Source organism: Aotus nancymaae, unplaced genomic scaffold (assembly GCF_030222135.1).
Source record: "Aotus nancymaae isolate 86718 unplaced genomic scaffold, 86718_ANA_hifiasm-v0.15.2.pri h1tg000079l, whole genome shotgun sequence".
NCBI classification, from domain to species: Eukaryota; Metazoa; Chordata; class Mammalia; order Primates; family Aotidae; genus Aotus; species Aotus nancymaae.
Window position 1 is genome coordinate 444,743 of NW_026988494.1, and position 20,541 is coordinate 465,283.

Sequence of the window (20,541 nt, forward strand, 5' to 3'; positions counted from 1 at the left end):
TTCCAAAGAACTGAAGTCTCAATGGAATTGAACTAGACGCCAAAACCAAATGGATAAACCAACTACTTAGGAATTAAGCAACAGGCTTTCAATAACACGAGTCAAAGGAAAAAATTCACAGTGTAAATCAGAAAATGTTATGAACTGAAAAATAATGAAAACCTAATATATCAAATTCTATGAAAAAGAAGCAAACAACATTAAGAACACCTGTCAAAGGGAGAGCTGGCCCTGTCGAGAAAGTGGAAGAAGTCTTCCATAGGGAAACCACACTGCACCTGAGACCTGGAGGATGAAGAACTGAGCAGGCTAAGAGGGGAGAAGACAGTATGGTGAGCAGAGGGAACAGCAGCTGCAGAGCCCTGTAGCTGCAGATCACATACAGCCCAGCAGGGATGAAGCCTCTCACAGAGGAGGCAATGAAGCCATGAAAATAAACAAAATTACATGGGGTCAGAGGAGAAGAAGGACATTCTACACAGTCACCAAAAAAAAGGTTTCTTCAAGAAGGAGAAAATGGCCAGCATAACTGAATGCTACTGACAGGTCAAGTATTATAGCATGAAGACCTAAAAACGACTGTCAGATTTAGTGGCATGCGGGTCATTGTTGCTATTTCTTCTTAGCAAGCACTGTTTCACTGTAGTTGCTTAGCCTAAGAATAATTCCAAATATATAAAATGTTAGTGTGAGGAAGAAAATACCCTTAAATTAATGAACATATGTGGATTGAGATTATAGATGACTTTTTCCTCCTTTGTAATGTTTTATTATTGTTTTATAAAAAGCAAATGTTAATTGTAGAAATATAAAATGTTTTAATTCATCATTTTGAAATCATACAAAGCTAGAAGAAAACAATGAAGTTCAGAGTTGATTCTGCAGGTACCTTTATCTAGAGACTTAGTAACATAATCTTTTATTGAACGGAAAATGAAAACTGTATTTAGCTGGGGTTTTTATTATTAAACAAGGATAAACAAAGAGTCTAAAAACCACTAGATTGTAGTTGCTGTCTAAAAGGACAAATTATGTTACCAGTTCTTTTCCTAACACCAGAGTCTCTCTGAAGCTTTGTATTGTAAAATATTTGAAAAGTTAAGTATTTAAGGGAGGAAAAAAATCAGTGGTCACAGGGAGCAGTTGTAAAAGATACTAGAGATGGCCAGGTGCAGTGGCTCATGCCTGTAATCCTGGCACTTTGAGAGGCTGAGGCAGGCAGATGACGAGGCCAGGAGATCGAGACCATCCTGGCCAAAACAGTGAAACCCCATCTCTACTAAAATACAATAAATTAGCCAGATGTGGTGGCACATGCCTATATCCCCAGCTACTCAGGAGGCTGAGGCAGGGGAATCGCTTGAACCTAGGAGGCAGAGGTTGCAGTGAGCCAAGATCGTGCCACTACTCTCCAGCCTGGCGAAAGAGCAAGCCTCCGTCTCAAAAAAAAAAAAAAAAAAAAAAAAAGATACTAGAGATGACAAATCTTATCATCTTTCATATTCCATTATGACCTCATCTCCACTTACCCAGTGGCACACTTCTTGTATTCATTGCCAGAGAAACCACAATTGCCAAATCTGTCACCTTTAGAATTCACTTCAATGAAACAATCTTTGGGGGCAGCCTTGGCTTCTGTAACATTAAACATTTAAAAAAGAAAAAAGGAAAAAAACGTTATGGCAATTTAGCTGTAGAAATAAAAATATTCCCTACAACAGTCTAAACACCTGGATAAACAGCCTCAACACCTCAGAAAATCTTTCTTGCCTTACACTTGATATGTTTTTGTTGCACGTTTCATGTGTAACAACAAAATGTAAAAATAAAGCTTAAGTTACACTTTAAAGTTAGCCTAGACTCAAATACTCAGGCCCTAAAAGGAAAGCTATTAAATAATAAATTATAAATAAATTTAAAACCATTTTTAAAAACCTTTTTAATACAGCAATCCTGCTTCTGGAACTTTATCCTGAAAAGTAAATGGAAGCCACAACTAAACTATATAGGTATTTACTGCTAACACTGTTAACTGCTTAAATAAATTATAGTACATCATTAACACAATGTTGTACAAAAATGCTTAACATGGAAAAGTAGTCACAATTTATTGTTAGTATTGAAAACAGGTAGTTACATTTTAGCTTTTTTTTTTGAGACAAGATCTCATTCTGTCACCCAGGCTAGAATGCAGTGGCAAGGTCATAGCTCACTGCACCCTTAACCTCCCAGGCTCAAGTGATCCTCCTGCATTAGCCTTCTAAGTAGCTGGAGTGCAGGTATGCACCACCACACCTGGCTATTATTTTTTTTTAAGTAAGACAAGGCTCACCTGCCAGGCTGAAAGGGGGCAGGTTTTAAAGCAGTATGTCAATATGATCCAATTTTCATATATTATACACTCATATGCATAAAAAATAAGTGAAAGATGTTCATCAAATTTTCAACAGTGGTTACTTATCCAGAATATTGAGAGGGGAGGAAATATTTATTTTCTGCCTTTTGCTTGTTTGCATATTCAATATTTCAATATGTCCTATTCCCATTTAAGAAGTAAACCAATGTAAGTTATATTCTTTTAACAACGTCTTTAATAAATTCTAGCAATAGGTCTTCATCAGCTCACCATGCTTATGGTGGCTGAGATCATGGTTTTGCTGCTTTCTGTTGTGTGTCCTCAGGCAAACCGTTTAGCTCTCTGACCCCTGCCTTCCTCATAAGGTTTTTTTAAGGCCCAAATTTGATAGTAAGCCTCAATACATTCGCTTATGTTAGCTCTTAAGTTCATTTATTTAATATTTATTTGGTGTTTACTAAAAATACAAGGAATTTGAGAATGCATGAGCTAGTGAAGGACTTTTAAGTCTTTATTCTCCACAAGTTCAAATGTTCAAAGGAATAAAAACTAGACCCGTGTGTTACTATTACTAAATCTTCTAAGAAAAAAAAAAAAAAACTAGACCCATAACACCAGAACTAACTGACTTATTTTTAAAATCAGAAGCCATCAACAGACTTCAGGTAAAATGTCTAAATACATGCATGTATTTTTCCTCCCTCCTAAAATCACACGAAAGCAAAGAAAGTAGTTTTTTTTTTTAAATTCATAAACCCATAGACAAATGAAACTGGGAAAGGAGACTGCACAAAACTGTAGAAGCTGAAAAGAAATTGGTTAAGTAGTAAATGACCCAGTATATCTCAGAAAACTAAATCTTGAGCTAGCAACAGAAAAAACTGAGATCAACCCTTTTTATACTGTAGAATTCCTCCAAGATAAGAAACTGCTGGTAACCGGTAACTCTGGATATAGAGAATAAGGAGGGGCAGGTGGCAGGAATAAAGAAGAAAATTTTAAAATCTATTTAAGAAGCAGTTTGACCCACAAGTCACCTCCCACCTTTGTGAAGCCAAATGACTGTCTCTTCTCTACCCTGACAAAAGACTGCAGGTTTATTTTCTGTAGACAGTAAAATACAAGGTTCTGGGACTCAGAGATTATCAGGCACCTTAATAAGCATAGAAAATGTTCTAAAAACAAGGGGATGAGCTGAGCATTTACCTACCTATACTGAGGTCCCAGCCTTATTCTCCCTCACTTCCTGTTTACTTCCCAGAATGCTGCATTGCCCCTTCAGGCTGCAGATAGATAAGGTCTTCATAAGGGAATCTAACCAGCCCAAGATGGAAAAAGCCTAAAGATGTGGGTTTTGGAATTTTCCTAATTTAAAAGTTCAGCCGTATCACCCCATCTGCTACTAACTCCCCTCTCTTAGACCAAGGACTATCGGAGAGCTGAGGAACATGGCTGATGTGAAAGACAGAAATTCAAACAAATAAAAAAGGTAATGTGGAACAGAGGTTACACAGAAGAAAGAAAACTTTTTAAAAATTGTGATTAATATACTGACAGACATAAGAGAAGATGTTTCATGCATGGAATAAAAACAGATTATTTTGGGCCAGGCGCAGTGGCTCAGGCCTGTAATCCCAGCACTTTGGGAGGCCAAGGCAGGTGGATCACAAGGTCGAGGTCCGGAGATCAATACCATCCTGGCCAACATGGTGAAACCATGTCTCTACTAAAATACAAAAAATTAACTGGGTGTGGTGGCATGTGCCTGTAATCCCAGTTATTCAGGAGGCAGAGTAATCACTTGAACCCGGGAGGCGGAGACTGCAGTGTGCCAAGATGGTGCCATTGCACTCCAGCTGGGCAACAGAGCAAGACTCTGTCTCAAAAAAAAAAAAAAAAAGAAGATTATTTCTTAAAAAGATATGGGGAAAAAACTCAGAGAACATAAAAGAGTTCCTGAAAACTGAAATCATAGTGCCTGAAATGAAAAACAAAATAAAAGAATTAAAAGATAAAGTTGAAGAAGGTGCTCAGAAAGTAGGTCAAAAAGAAAAACACAGATAAAAATACAGGAAATGTAAGAAAATCCAGGAAATCCAATATACAAATAATATATGATCCAGGAAAAGAAATCACACCAAAAAAATGAAAGGGAAGAAATTTCCAGAACTAAAAAAAATGAGTTCCCAGATTTAATGTACCCACCAATTACACAGCACAGTAAATAAAAACATACCCATATCAAGGCATATCACCTTGAAGAGGTGATTCTCCAAGCTTTTTCAGAGGGGATAAGGGGAAAGCTAGGTACAAAAATCAGAATGGCTTCAGAGTTTTCAACAACAACTCTGTAAACTGGAAGACAACAAAGCAATGGCTTCAAAACTGTGACGGAAAATGATTTCAATTCCCATCAAGCTACCAGTCAAGTATTTAGTCCAAATAAAAGCATTTTCACACTTGCAGGATCTCAAAAAGTTTACCTTGAATTCACCCTATTAGTTTCAGTAGGAGACTCAAAAGGGAGAGAGCCAACAATTCACCTTCACATTATGGTGAAAGATCTCAGGATAAATACTGAGATAGAAATACAGAGTGTGATGGTTAATTTGTGTCAACTTGACTGGGTAATAGGGCACCAAGATGTTTGGTCAAACATCATTCTGGGTGTTTCTGTGAGGATGTTTTGGGATGAGATTAACATTTAACTTGGTAGACTGTATAAAGCAGACTGCCCTCCTTACTATGGAACCCCTCATCCACTCAGTTGAAGGTCTAACTAGAACAAAAAGGTTGACACTCCCTTGAATAAAAGAGAATTCTTCCTGATGGTCTTCAAACTGGGATATTGGCTCTTGCTGGGTCTTGTCCTACTGGCCTTTGGAATGCAACTTACACTACTGGTGATCCTGGGTTTCAGGCCTTCAAACTTGGACGGGAACTGAACCATCATCTCTCCTGTGTCTCCAGCTTGCCAACTCATCCTATAAATCTGGGATTTTCAGTTGCTAACTATAATCACATGAGCCAATTGCTTATAATAAATAAATAAACATATATATAATATGTAAATATCCAATTGATAATTGCAGTCTAACTAATTCAGATTTTGGACCAACAATGATTCCAGAGGAACAGTTGAGAATGAGTTTTCTTAATCAGTTCCAAGGTTTCTAGAATGGGCTATCTAATCTGATTAGATTTTTAAAGACACTTATGACTCTATTTCCAAAAGTAAACACAGTACTGATAGTTCATGGCATGATATGGTAATTGCAGTATAAAAAAATATCACCACTAGAGACTCCTAATCAGATACTTACAAGAAGCAAGGATCTGGGTAACTATGTATATGATACCTTCAAACATTTTTCTCATACTAACAGTATGAGATTGCCTGGTTGCTCCTTATTTTACTGGACAAATTAGGGAAAGAATATAATAAGCTTAGGGAGTCCTAGTTCAAGCACCATATAAGTGACCTGAAAGTTTCTGTGTGTGCCCTAAAGGACAGCCATATCGCCTGTAGTTGCAAAGCTGAGACTGCTGAAAATCAAACCTAGAATCTTATCCTGTGACTGGCTGAAAGCAAATTGAACTCCTAGCCTTGTAGGGTATCTACTGTTAAATTGAGGGTACTGATCAGTAAGGAAAAGGAACTGGATCTTGAAAGTTGGAATAAAGACATGTGGGGTGACCTTGATGGAGCTAGGTACACTGAGCCTCTAAATTCTATTTTTTTTTGAAAAAGAGTCTTGCTCTGTTGCCCAGGCTGGAATGCAGTAGCACAAATCTCAGGTCACTGCAACCTCAACCTCCCAGGTTCAAGTGATTTTCCTGCCTCGGCCTCCCAAGTAGCCGGGACTACAGATGTGCACCACCTCATCCAGCTAACTTTTGTGTTTTTAATGGAGATGGGGTTTTGCCATGTTGGCCAGGCTGGTCTCTAACTCCTGACCTCAAGTGATCTGCCTGCCTCACCTTCCCAAAGTGCTGAGATTACAGGCGTGAGCCACAGCACCTGGCTGAGCCTCTAAATTCTGATGAGTCATCTTTGCCAGTAGAAACAGCCTCTCTACCATCTGAGAGGACTAACCCTGCATTGCCTGAGGAAACTGTAATAGCCTCCCCAGAGGCAGATGCTATGCAAGACAATGCCAATTTCCCTCAGGATCCACCTCCAATATCCCTCATTGCTTCTAAACCTATAACCAGACTTGAGTCATAGAAAATGTCCCTAAAGGTGAAGTACTAAGTACGACCCATTAGTAAGTTCACCACAGTTCACCACACTCCAAGACTACCTGAATTTTCTAATTTACATGGACAGAAATCCAGGGAACATGTGTGGGAATGGATATTAGGGTGTGAGATAATGGGGAGGAACATAAAGGTGAATTGGGATGAATTTATCGATGTAGACTCACAAAGCAGAGAGTCTGCATTGAATGCTGCCAATCAGGGAGTTAGAAAGGTCTCTAACAATTTGTTCGGTTGGTTGACTGAAACGTGAATCAAAAGGCAGCTCACAGTGAGCAAGTTGGAAATGCAGGGCCTATCAGTTTAATGCAGAGAAAAGGATTCAAAGTCTGAAGGAGACTAAAATGTTAGAGTCGATGTGTCACTTAAGACCTACTTACCCACCCTGGAAGAATCCAGAAAAGACACTTTTCACCAAGACTGTAAGAAATAAGTTTGTAAGGGGAGCCCCAGCACCCTGAAAAGCTCTGTGATTGCTCTTATCTGAAGGCCAGACCTTAGAATAGGAGCTACGGCCACTGAGTTGGGAAACGTAAATGCAATAAAAGTATCTGATCCTAGGTGATAAGAAAGTGTCAACATTCAACCACAAAAGGCAAGGTGGGCATGGTTACCATAATGAACAGCAAAGTCAAAGCAGCAATCAGAATAACCTGACCCATTCAAAAACTTATGGCATTGGCTAGTTGATCACATTGTTTCTGTCTGGAGTAGAAGGAAGATAGGAAGCTTGCCATAGTCTTACTTGATCTGTACAAGTAAGAAAATTCTAGGCCAAGTAAACAAAAGTCTAACTTCAATCATAAAAACAGAAAGTCACAGCCTCTTAATCAATTCCTTGACTTGAACCAGTTTACAGAAACAGAAACTCTCAAATAAAGGCAGGGTAGGTCTCCCTAAGGAATAACTCCCCCATAAACTGCCAAAAATTTATACTATTAATCATTATTCCAGACATTTCCAAGGGACCTATGGCCTTTTACCAGGGCAATTATTATGTACTGAATGTTTGCATACCCCTTCAATGTTTATATACCCCACAATTCATCTGTTGAAGCTCTAACCGCAATGTGATGGTATTTAGAGATGGGCCCTGTGGGAGGTAATCAAAGTTAGGTGGGATCATGAAGATGGGACTCTTATGATAGGAATGGTGGCCTTATAAGAAGAAGAGACCTCTCATGAAGAATCAAATTAACTGGCACTTTGATCTTAGACTCCCCAGCCTCTAGAACTCTGAGAAGTAAGTGCTTGCCATTTAAGCCACACAGTTTACAGTATATCTTATTAGAGCAGCCTGCTATGGTTTAAATGTTTGTCCTCTCTAAAATTTATGTTGAAATTTAATTGTCATTGTGACAGTATTAAGAGGTGGGACCTTTAAAAGGTGATTAGGCCATGATGACTCTGCCCTCATGGGTAAGATTAATTAATATTATTATAAAAGGGTGTGTTTGGCCCCACTTTGTCTCTTGCCCAACCACCGTCCATCATGTGATGACTCAGTAAAATGACCCTCATCAGATGCTAGCGCCTTGATCTTGGACTTCAAGTCTCCAGAAATGTGAGCCAATAAATTTCTGTTCACTATTAATTACCCAGCCTGTGGTATTTTGTTATAATAGCACAAAATAGACTGAGACAGAATTGATCAGACTAAGACACTGTGCACTGAGAAAACAGAAATAATTAGACCTTTCAGGAACACAGAACCCCCCCTGTATCTGAAATGATAATTCAGCAGACCCAAAATATCACTGTGGTCAAGTCACAGTAGGGGCTTATGAAAGTCAGGTGACTGATGAAGTTTTACCTCAAGTCCATCTCACAGCAGGCCTAGTGGGTCCCTAAACCCACCTTGTGGGTTTTTTCCCATAGTTCCAGAATGCATAATTGAAACAGACACACTCAGCAGCTGGCAGAGTCACCACACTGGTTCCCTGACCTGTGCAGTAATAGCTATTATGTTAAGAAAGGCCAGGTGGAACGCACTAGAACTGACTCTACCTAGGAAAATAGTAAGCCAAAAGCAGTATCACATCTCTGGAGGGAATGCAGAGATTCATGTCAACATCAAGGACTTGAAAGATGCAGGGGTGAGGACTCTCATCACATCTTCATTCAACTTGCCTATCTGGCCTGGTCTCCAAGATAGACAGATCTTGGAGAATGATAGTAGAGTATTATAAGCTTAGCTAAGTGGCGGCACCAATTGAAGCTGCTGTACCAAATGTACTTCATTGCTTGAGCAAATTAACACATCCCCTAATACATGGTATGCAGCTACGATCTGAAAAATACCTTTACCTATACCCATCCACACAGCCTACCAGAAGCGGCTGCTTTCAGCTAGCAAGGCCAGCAATACACCTTCACTGTCCTACTTAGGAGGGATATCAACTCTATAGTCCCATGTCATAATTTGGTTTTAGGGATCCTGATTGCCTTTCCCTTCCACAAAATATCACACTAGTCATTGAACACATTACACTCATTAGACCTAATAAGCAAGAAGAAGCAAGTACTCTTGACACTGGTAAGATACTTGCATGACAGAAAGTAGAAAATAAATCTGACAAAAATTCAGGGGCCTTCTGCCTTAGTGAAATTTCTAGATGTCCAGTGGTGTGGGGCATGTCAAGATATCCTTTCTAAGGGGAAGGAGAAGTTGCATCTGGCCACTCCCAAAACCAACAGAATGGCACAATACTTGGTGGTGCATTTGGATTTTTGAAGGTAAAATGTTCCTCATTTGGTTGCCTAACTCTGGCCCATCTACCCAGTGACCCAAAAAGCTGCTAGTTTTCAGCTGGACCCAAAACAAAGGGAAATTCTGCAATAGGTCCTGGCTGTCAGGCAAGATGCTCTGTTGCTTAGGCCACTTGATCAAGCAGATCAAACAATGCTTGAAGCAGCAATGACAGACAGAAGCAGCAGTGACAGACAGAAATGATTAGAGCCTCTGACAGTTCCCTATAGGTCAGGTGCAGTGCAGGCATTTAGGATTTTGGAGCAAAGCTTTGTGATCCTCTGTGAATAACTACTCTCCTTTTGAGAAACGACTATTGGTCTACTACTGGACCTTAAAGTAGAAACTGAACATTTAACCATCGGCCACCAAGTTACCATTCAACCTGAGTAGCCCATCATAAACTGGATGTCATCTGACTCACCAAGCTACAAAGCTGGGCATGTGCAGCAGCACTACATCACGAAATGGAAATGCGATGTATGTAACTGGGCCCCACCAGGGCCTGGAAGGCACAAGTTACATAAAGAAGTGCCCAAATGCCCCTGCTCCCCATTCCTGCCACACTACATTTTCTCTCCTAGCCAGCACCTATGACCTGGGGGGAATTTCCTACCCATTAGGTGACAGTAGAAAAGGAGACAGGGACCTGGTTTGTAGATGGTTCTACATGATATGAAGAACCAAAAGTGGATGACTATAGCACTACAGCCCCCTTCTGCACCATCCCTGAAGTCCACCTGACTGTTCACTTTCCTTGGAAGAAGAAATAGCCAGACATGATTATATACCAATTTATGGGCTATAGCCAATGACTGGGTGGTATGGCAAAGATATTCGTGTCCTATGTGAATATTTGCCAAAGGGTGATCTCAGCAGAGGAGAATTTTAATAATCAAATAGAGAGGATGACTCATTCTTTCCCCAGCCACCTATTCTCATCCATGGGCTCATGAACCAAGTACTCACAGTGGCAGGGTTGGAGGTGTGCATGGGCTCAGCATCATGGACTTCCTCTCAACAACTGACCTGGCTATTGCTGCTGCTAAGTGCCCAAATTCTCCAGTAGCAAAATCCAGTCCTGAGTCCCAAATATGGCACCATTCCCTGGTCGGTCAGCTGCCTGGTGGCAAGTTGATTACATTTTTCTCTTTGCATCATGAAAGAGGCAGTGCTTTGTTCTTACTGGGATAGACACATACCCTTCATATAGGTCTGCCATCCCTGTAGCAACACTTCTGTGAACTACTAAAACTACTTTCTGTGGATGTACAGAATTCCCCCCCGCCCACCACCACCATCATAATATTCTACACAGCACTACTTCAGACCAAAGAATTCACTTAACAGCGAATGAAGTAAGGCAATGGGCCCATGCACATGGAATTCACTGGCTTTACCATGTTCCTTCCCCACCCTCCTGAAGCAGCTGGCTGACAATATGGTGGAAATGCCTTTTGGAGCGTCAGTTACAGTGCCACGAGGTAGCAATACCTTACAGTGCTGGGGCAAGGTCCTCCAAAAGGCTGTATATGCTCTCACTCAGCAGCCAACATCTAATGCTGTTTTTCCCACAAACAGGATTCATGTGTCCAGGTATCAAGAGGAGGAGCACCACTCACCATTATCCATAGTGACTCACTAGCAAAATCTTGTTTTCTGTTCCCATGACTTTATGCTCTGCTGGCCTAGAGACTTTAGTTCCACAGGGAGGAATGCTACCACCAGGAACCGCAACAATGATTCCACTGAACTAGAAATTAAGCCAGGGGCCCAGCCACATTGGCTCCTCATACCTCCAAGTCAACAGGCAAAAAAGGCAGTTTCTATGCCAGGTAGAATTACTGATCTGAACTACCAAAGGGAAATTGGACTACTACTCCACAATGGAGGCAAGGAAGAGTATGTCTAGAATGCAGGACATCCCTTAAGGCATCTCTTAGTATTACTATGCTCCACGATTAAGTTCAAGTTCAATGGTAACAACCCAATCTAGGCAGGACGGTTTGGGTCACCCTAACAGGTAAAGAACCACAGATAGCTAATGTGCTTGCTGAAGGCAAAGGGAATACAGAATGGGTAGAAGTTAGTTATAAATACCAGCTACAACTACGTGACCAGTTACAGAAACAAAGACTGTTTCATTAAGAATAGGTGTGTGTGTGTGTGAGAGAGAGTGTGTATGTGTGTATACATATACACATGTATTGAGCAAATAATGTTTTCATTCCTTACACCTTTATCATGTAACATAAGATCTATTGACTTGATATTACAGTATTTAAGTATTGTTAACTTTATATCCCGGCATTTAAGTTAGGGATATCAAGAAGAAGAATAAACATCACTCAAGGACTTTACCTCCTTTTCTGGGAAAGAGATTAGTGAGGTTCTAGTTGTATGCAGGATAGTGGTATTATATCATGCTAGGTGGAACTATGCCCTTAACAAGGTCCACATTTAGAGATTTGGTATAGTTTCAGAAGGTAACTATGGGTTTCAAGTTGACAAGGAGTGGACTTTTGATTAGGATTAATTTTACCCCCTGTAGTAGGGTTAATTTGACTCAACCACAGAATTCCCAGATATTTACTCAAACACAATTATGGATGTCTCTGTAAGGGTGATTTTGAATGAGATTAACATTGAAATCCAAAGGCTGAGTAAAGGAGATTGCCCTTCCTATTGGAGGTGGGCCTCATCAATCAATTTTAAACTTGAATGAAAAGGCCAATCCTCCCTCAAGTAAGAAAAAAGTCTTCCTGAAGGCCTTTGGAGTGAGAAATCAGCTTTTTTCCTGCCTTTGGAAATGAACAGAAACGCTAGCTCTTCCATGGTCATGAGCCTGCCAGACTTCTAACTGGAACTATACCATCAGCTCTACAAGGTCTCCAGATTGCTGACTCACCCTGCAGATCTGACACTTACCAGCCTCCATAATCACATAAGCCAATTCATATATGGGCTCATGCTATTATGCAGGATTTATTACATGAATCTAATACATCAGATTCCTCCAGGATAAGAATATATTAGATTTTCATGTAATAAATATGTAACATATCACATATTATATCTATAAATAATATAGTATACATAAATATTACATTCATGTAATAAATCCTCCAGATTACATATACAGTAATATATCTATAGTAATGTATCGCTTAACAACAGGGATATGATCTGAGAAGTGAATTGTTAGGTGATTTTGTCATTGTGCAAACATCACAGAGTGCGCTTAAACCTAGGTGGTATAGCCTACTACACACCTAGGCTATGTGGTACAGTCTGTTGCTCCTTGGCTACAAATCTGTACAGCATGTCACTGTACTGAATACTGTAGACAATTGTAACATAATGGTATCTAAACATAGAAAAGGTATCTACACATATCTAAACATAGAAGAGCTACAGTAAAAATACAGTATTATAATTTTATGAGACCACTGTTGTATATGCAGTCTCTCACTGACCAAAATGTTATGTGGTATAAGACTGTATATATAAATGTGCAACACAGTGGTTCCATTTCTCTGGAGAACCCTAACTAATACCAGAGAGAAACCAGTCAAGACTGAAGAGGAACAGAGGCCTTTCCTTCAGACTTATTTGAAAAAATTGAAATAAATAGAATACTTGATGCTTCTAATCAACTCAAGGCACAATCAGGCCACTAGTTAACAATATAAAGGTCAATTAATGGAAACTACATAGGAAACTAACCAGACCAAAAGAGAGAGATGAGAGATGAAACAGAGAGAGAGAGAGGCAGAGAGAGAGAGAGGGAGAGAGAGAGAGAATTAGTAACTCTAGAAAAAAACCAAAGGCAGGAAAGTAATTATAACTTACTATATAGTTCAGCTGTGAATAGCATTAATGTGGCCATTATACAATACGCATTCAACACTGCCCTAACTAAAATTACAATTAATTCATATTGGGAGGATGGAGAACGGAAAATGAGCATAGGTATAATGGGAAGAAAACTATCTTATCTTCTATAGTGAGAAATTAATAACTAATGCCTAAAACAAAAAAAAAATCAAAACATAGCATTGCCAAGAGATTATCTAAAGACCTAGCAGAAGTTATCAAAAATCTTAGCCAAAAAAGGCAAAATTTCCTCAAATGATGGGAACACTGGTGGCAACAGTCCTTATTTGTTCATAATATGCATTACATAGTAATGTGGCTCTTTATGTGTATGCCCTTGATAAAAATAAGAACTTTAAAAAGAAAAAATACATACATTTTTTTAAAATCCTAAATATCTATCAGTAAGAGAATAATGAAATCATGATCCATTTATCTAATGGAATACTTTAATATACTAGGATATATCAATATAGACGAATTTCAAGAACATACTAAGTGAACAACTCAACATTATTAAAACTAGAGGATACTATGTATGTATGTGTGTGTGTATGTTACACAAAATATAAAAAGATATAGATAGTAAAAATAAGAAACATCAACTAAATCTGTGTATATTAAATTCATAATCATGACTGCCTCCAAAGAAGGAAGAAAGGAAATATGATGAGAAATAAGACAGCCTCAACTTTATCAATAATGTTTCATTACCTTTTTTAAAAAATCTAAATCAAAAATAAATAATATCAAAACAACCAATAATAAATGATGATATCTTACTTGAGCCAAAGATGACTTGACACTGAGCATCATAATACTGGCACATGCCATTGTAGCAATAGGCTTTGTTATTCTGGCAAGGATATCCATTCTGAATAAAAACATCTGGTTGACAGAACTGAGAAGAACCATTGCAATACTCTGGAACATCACACTCACTGGTTTTTCCTCGGCATAAAGTACCTCCTGGAAGGAACTAGTGAAATAAGATTCAAATTAAACAAATATATCAGGACAACATCCACAAATCAATCAAATGTGAAACCACAGCATTTACATCCATAAAGCATTCTAACAAAAACAAAAGATTAACCCAATAGAAAAATGAACAATGGCTAATAGGCAATTCATGTAAGTTGTAACAATGGAAAATGAAGAAACATGACCTCATTTGTAACCAAAAGAAATGCAAACTAAATAAAAATACAAGAACCCTTTACACCTATTGAATTAACTAGGAGTATAGTGCTTGCTAGTAACCAGTAATGGTATAAGGAAACAAGTATTTGATAACACTGTTGGTAAAAATATAGACTGGCACATTTGGAAAAGATAAATAAAATGTATACCAAAAACTTACTTTGAATATTCTATACCAGTGACTTCTCTTATAAGTAATAATTGGAAGCAATCAAAATGTCCATCATTAGTTGACTAAAGAAATTATGATATAACTGTACAGGTAATACTACCTATATAACCATGTATGATAGAACTACTACATGAATGGGAAAAAAGTCTATGGTGTCATATTGAAAAAAGCAGGTAGTAAAAATACATGTATCTGTGCTTACCCACTTTAAAGCACACATACACACACACACATTTGTATAGAAAAAAGTGATTATGTCAACAAATTATCAACAATGGTTACCTGAAGAGTATAAAATGATAGAAGCTCTTTCATTCTCTACTTTCTATGCTTTGGTGTTATTGAATTATTTCTAACAAGCATATGTTACTCTAAAAATCAGAAAAAAATGTTTCTACTTAGAAAACAATCTCAACAGACCATTTAACATAAAAGACTGTGCTTTAAAATTATACACAAGTGTCATAAAAATTTTTCCCAGGACCATATAATAAAAAAAGTGTTCACTTGGAACCCTTTTTTATATAAAAAATTTTTTTTGATATACATAGATATTCTTTTTTTTTTTTTTTTGTTCCCAGTAGGGAGGAATTCCTTACCCGACAGTCTTTACAACAGTCACCATATGCACACTCAGCAAATGATTTAAGTTTACAAGTACTTCCTTCACAGCAAGGGTCCGATTCACATTCCTGTGAACATAAAATGACTGTCAATAAAGAAATTAGTTACTGACATTACTATTCATTAATAAAAGTCTTATCTCACACTAAAATCTACTTCATTCTAACACGACTGTAGCAATTACTCTCCAGAAACAGCTGCTTACTATCCCTCTGGATTTAACAGGGTCTCTTTAACTGCAAGTATTTAGGTCTCAACATATTTCAAAGGACAGAAATCACAGAGTGTGTGCCTTACTTAGTCTGCTCAGAATGCTATAACGAAATACCATACGCTTAAACTACAGAAATTTAATTTTCTCACAGTTCTGGAGGCTAGAAATCCAAGATCAAGCTTTCCACTAGTTCAGTTTCTGGTGAGGAATCTCTTCCTGGCTTGCAGAGGGCTGCCTGACATAGCCCTTCCTCAGGCCATGTGTTGCAGAGAGAAGGCAAGTGAGATGTTTGGTGTCTCTTCTTTTAAGGACACTGATCCTAGTGGATCAGGACCCCACTCTTATGACCTCTTTTAATTTTAATTACTTCCTTAAAGGCCCCATTTCCAAATGTAGCCATGCTAGTGGTTAGGGCTCCAACACATGAGTTTTGGGGAAGCACAAACATTCCATCCATAAAAGTATGTTTGATGATCACAGAGAGGTTAGCGTCCATAAAGGCTTCATGCTCAGGGTCTAACTACCCCATTGGGTGGCTCTTTACCCTAGCTGGAAATTCTTTTTACCTTGCTTGCTTCTTTCACTATACTTTGGGCCACCATAGCTCCTTCTTACCACCAAACTCCCAACCACAGAGACATCTTCTGTGTTAATATAGCAATGTCAATGTTCTGTTTTTTATTCTGTGGTACAGTTTTATAAGATAACACCACTAAGGAAAACTGGGTGAAGAGTACATGGGACTCTATATTATTTTGCAACTTCTGGTCAGATTATAATTATTTCATAATAAACATTTAAAAATAAATGAACTTTAATGTACATCTTGAAATACACCCAAAAAAAGTCAAAATGCATCATGGAACTAAATGCAAAACCTAAAACTGTAAAACTTGTAGGAGAAAACCTTTGCAACTGTGGAATAGGCAAGAAGTCCTTACATATGACACCAAAAGAACAACTGATAAAATGACAAATTTATAAAATAAACTTCACCAACATGTAGAAGTTCTGCTCATCAAAAGATACTGCTAAGTTAATTAGAGGCAAGCTACAACTTGGAAAAAATATTGACAATCTGACAGAGAACTTGTATCCAGAATACACAAAGTAGTCTCAAAACTCAGTAGCAAGTAATCAAAATTTTTAAATGAGGGGAAAGAGTTGAACAGTTATATCACCACAATATAGCCTGATGGCAAATAAGCACATGAAAACATGCTCAACACTCATTAGTCACTAAGAAAATGCAAATTAAAACCTCAATGAGGCACCACCTTACACTGAATGGAATGGCTAAAAACTAAAAAGACTGACCACATGAAGTACTGGGGAGGATATGAAAGAATGAGAACTCTCATACACTAAGGATGAAAATAAGAAATGGTATACAATCACTTACTTTAGAAAACAGTTTGAGAATTTCTTGAAAAGTTAAATATACCTCTACCAGCTAACCAAGTCATTCCACTCTGGGGCATTTACCCAACAGAATTAAAAACATAAGTTCACATAAAGATTTGTACATGAATGCTGGCCAGTTCAAAAACACTGCAGGACAGTGGCTTCATGAAAGAACAGGGAATGAGGAAATAGACAATGTATATAGGAACTTAGTTTATCATAAAAGTACCATTTTAAATGGTTCCACAACAATTGATGGTTAGTGGGTAAGTTTAATTTCCAAGCTTACTCCACATGCCCCCTCCTCAATTAAAGTGTTAACATAAAAAATATAAATTAAAAAAAACTAAAATGATTTGTGGAGGGACTATGATGATGATCTATAAACAGGAATACTAAAAGCCAGATCAAGATACAAATTTCTGAAACCATTATGGGAAAAAAATTACTAAGTTTGCCTTCATTTAAATTTTAAATTTCAGCATAAAATGTAACATATGAAAAGTTAAATGAGTTATAAATAAAGAATATTAGAACATATATAAGGAGTTATGTCCATCTTATATAAAGAGGCCTAAAAATCAATTTAAAAAAAGATTCAACGAACCAACAGAAAAACTGACAAGGAATACATAAAATAATTCAGAGAAGAAAATGATGCCTATGATCTATAATCACATGAAAATATGTAAACTAAAACAGCATCTTCTAATTTTTTAACTCATTAGCTTGCCAAAAATAAGACAACAGATATTATCCTGTGCTGGTAAGACCATGGGTACACAATGGCATAATACACTGTTGTCAGAAAACAACATATTAGCTTCTGATGAAAGTTAAATTGTACATGCTTTTAGAGCCAATAATTCTACCTTTATGTACAATATATCTTAGAAAAATATTTGTATATATACATATGAGGTGTGTATATTTATATATATATATATGAGAGGTATGTACAAGCATGTATATACAGCACTGTTTCTACACTAATTATAGCAATTTATTAGAGTCTGGTTAAATAAATCATAGTACTGGAATACTATTCAGCAAATTAAAGGATTATGTCTACATAATATAATGATACAGTAAAATGTCCAGGATATTGTAATAGAAAAAAATCTGCACACAACTGATTTTAAGTCAATTTTAAACAATATTAAGTCTAATTTTATTTACGTACATAAATAAAAACCAGAGTGGTATCACCAAGATGGGAGAATACAAAGTCCTGGATTCTCCTTCCTCCAACAGGCAGTGCTGCAATAAACATCCTTGTAGTCACCCATGTGTATATATACAAATATTTCTCTAAGATAGTTACATAAAGGTAGAATTACTAGATCTAAAAGCATGTGCATTTTAACTTTTATTAGAGGCTAACAAATTTCCTATAAAAAGTCAGCAATTCAACAGTAACACACTAATCAATTCCCTTTGTGAGAAACCCAGAAACTAGTTGAGAGGGCACTACATCCCAGGCAATTGTAAAACCAGCTACATTGAAACCAGGAGGAAAACTGGAGATACTTTCTCACCACAATCCCAACCCATGGCACAACATACATAATCAGGAGGAAACAGCTCTCAGCATGTCCCTGAGGAGTGAAAGAGTTGGGCCACACATCTAATATTACACAGTTTTTTAGAGTGCTGCCTGAGGGACTATCTTCTATCTCATCTGCCTCTGAGGACATTTAGGACCTGGAATATATTAGGCCCCTGAGGGGTTTCAGAGAACAAAGGTAGCAGGTTAAAGTAGCATGTGGGTACTTGCCACAGCTCCTCACCCTGTCTCAAAACAAAGCAAATGGACAATAATAAAAAGGAAGCTCTTAGCTTCTCCTGGAGGAGGACCACATATCCAATGCTACAATTTTTCTAGGAGCTACCCAAGGACACTCAGACACTTGCCACAGTTCCTCTACCCAATTTAACACAGTGATTAAAAAAAAACACTTCCAAGGTTTTCGCTGGAAAGAGAAACAGTTGGACCACGTGCCACATGTTCCAACTTCTCTAGGGATTGCCCAACAAATTCACTTCTTTCTCCCCTCTCTTGGAACACTGATGGGCTCCAGCATAGTATAGACACCAGGAGGCTAACAACAACATAAACAGCAGTTTTAACAAACATGAAAGTTTGAGAGGCCCAAAAAAGCTTTGGCCAGGTTAATTAGTGAAGGTCTTCTCACTAATTTGGGGGCCGAAGAATACACTAACTTAATGGAAGAATGCAGCAGAGCAGTTCAACAGCAGGTCAGAGCAAACAGAAGAAAGATTCAACAAACCCAAAGTCAGGTTACTTTATCAAGAGGAGCAAAAAGAAAAAAGAAATAAAGGTGAAGAAACTTAAGGGACTTATGAGACACCATCAAGAGACCAATATATATACACTGTGGTAATCCCAAAAGGAGCAGACAAACAAAAAGTACCAAAAAGCTTATTCAAGGAAGTAATGGCTGAAATTTTCCCAAATCTGGGGAAGGAAATGGACATCCAGATGCACAATAAAAGTAAAATACACCATGACCAAGTAAATTTTATCCTTGGGTATAAATTGGAATGAAATTTCATATACAGCCTTATTATGTTGACGGTATTTTCCTCTATTTTTAGTTTGTTGAAAGCTTTTTGCGTGAAAGGATATTGAATTTTATCAAATGCTTTTTCTGTATCTATTGAGATGATCATGCAATTTTTATTCTTCATTTTGTTAATGTGTTATATCTCATTAATTTTTTTTTTGAGACAGGGTCTTACTCTTGTCACCCAAGCTAGAGTGCAGTGCTGCAAACACAGCTCACTGCAGCTTTGGCCTCATGGGCTCAAGTGATCCTTGTGCCTCAGCCTCTTGAGTATTTGGGACTATAGGCACATGTCACCATACCTAGCAAATTTTTATATTTTTTGTAGAGAAAGGGTTTTGCCATGTTGCCTAGACTGGTCTCGAACTCCTGGCCTCAAGAAATCTGCCTGCCTAAGACTCCCAGAGTGCTGGGATTACAGGCCTGCACCACTGCACCTGATCTCATTAATTGATTTTGTATATTGAGCCATCCCAATTTATATCCCAATTTATCTCAGTTCAGACATTTAGACATACAGACCAATGGAACAGAATAAAGAATGCAAAAATAGCTGGGCACAGTGGCTCACTTCTGTAATCCCAGCACTTTGGGAGGCTGAGGTGGGCAGATCACGAGGTCAGGAGTTCAAGACCAGCCTGGCCAGCACGGTGAAACTCCATCTCTACCAAAATTATAAAAACTAGCCAGGCATGGTGGCAGGCACCTGTAAGTCCAGCTATTTGGTAGGCTGAGGCAGAAGAATCTCTTGACCCAGGAGATTGTGCCGCTGCACTCCAGCCTGGGAGAAAGAGCAAGACTCTGTCTCAAAAAAAAAAAAAAAAAAAGAATGCAAAAATAAACACCCACACATATGAGATCACCTGATCTTCAACAAGGATGCCAAGAAAAAGAATGGCGAAAAGGTAGTCCCTTCAACAAATGGTCCTGGGAAAACTGGGTATCAACATGCAAAAGAGTGAAATTGGAACTTTATCTTATCCTATAAACAAAAATCAACTTAAAATGAATCAAAGACTTAAACGTAAGGCCTGAAACAGCAAAACTCTTAAAAGAAAACATAGAGGAAAAGCTTCATGACATTGGTCTTGGCAA

At 38.0% G+C, this 20,541-nt stretch overlaps 1 protein-coding gene across 2 annotated transcripts in view; it reads right to left on the reverse strand.

Moving 5' to 3' along the window:
* ADAM9 (ADAM metallopeptidase domain 9) overlaps positions 1-20,541 on the reverse strand; it is a 110,431-nt gene that overhangs the window by 37,914 nt on the left and 51,976 nt on the right. For both annotated transcript variants that reach the window (XM_021675853.2, XM_021675854.2), the window contains exons 13-15: positions 15,216-15,308; positions 14,025-14,220; positions 1,530-1,635 (exon numbers count right to left, since the gene is read on the reverse strand). In XM_021675853.2, the coding sequence (XP_021531528.1) occupies positions 1,530-1,635; positions 14,025-14,220; positions 15,216-15,308 (395 nt within the window). The remainder of the gene's footprint in view (positions 1-1,529; positions 1,636-14,024; positions 14,221-15,215; positions 15,309-20,541) is intronic.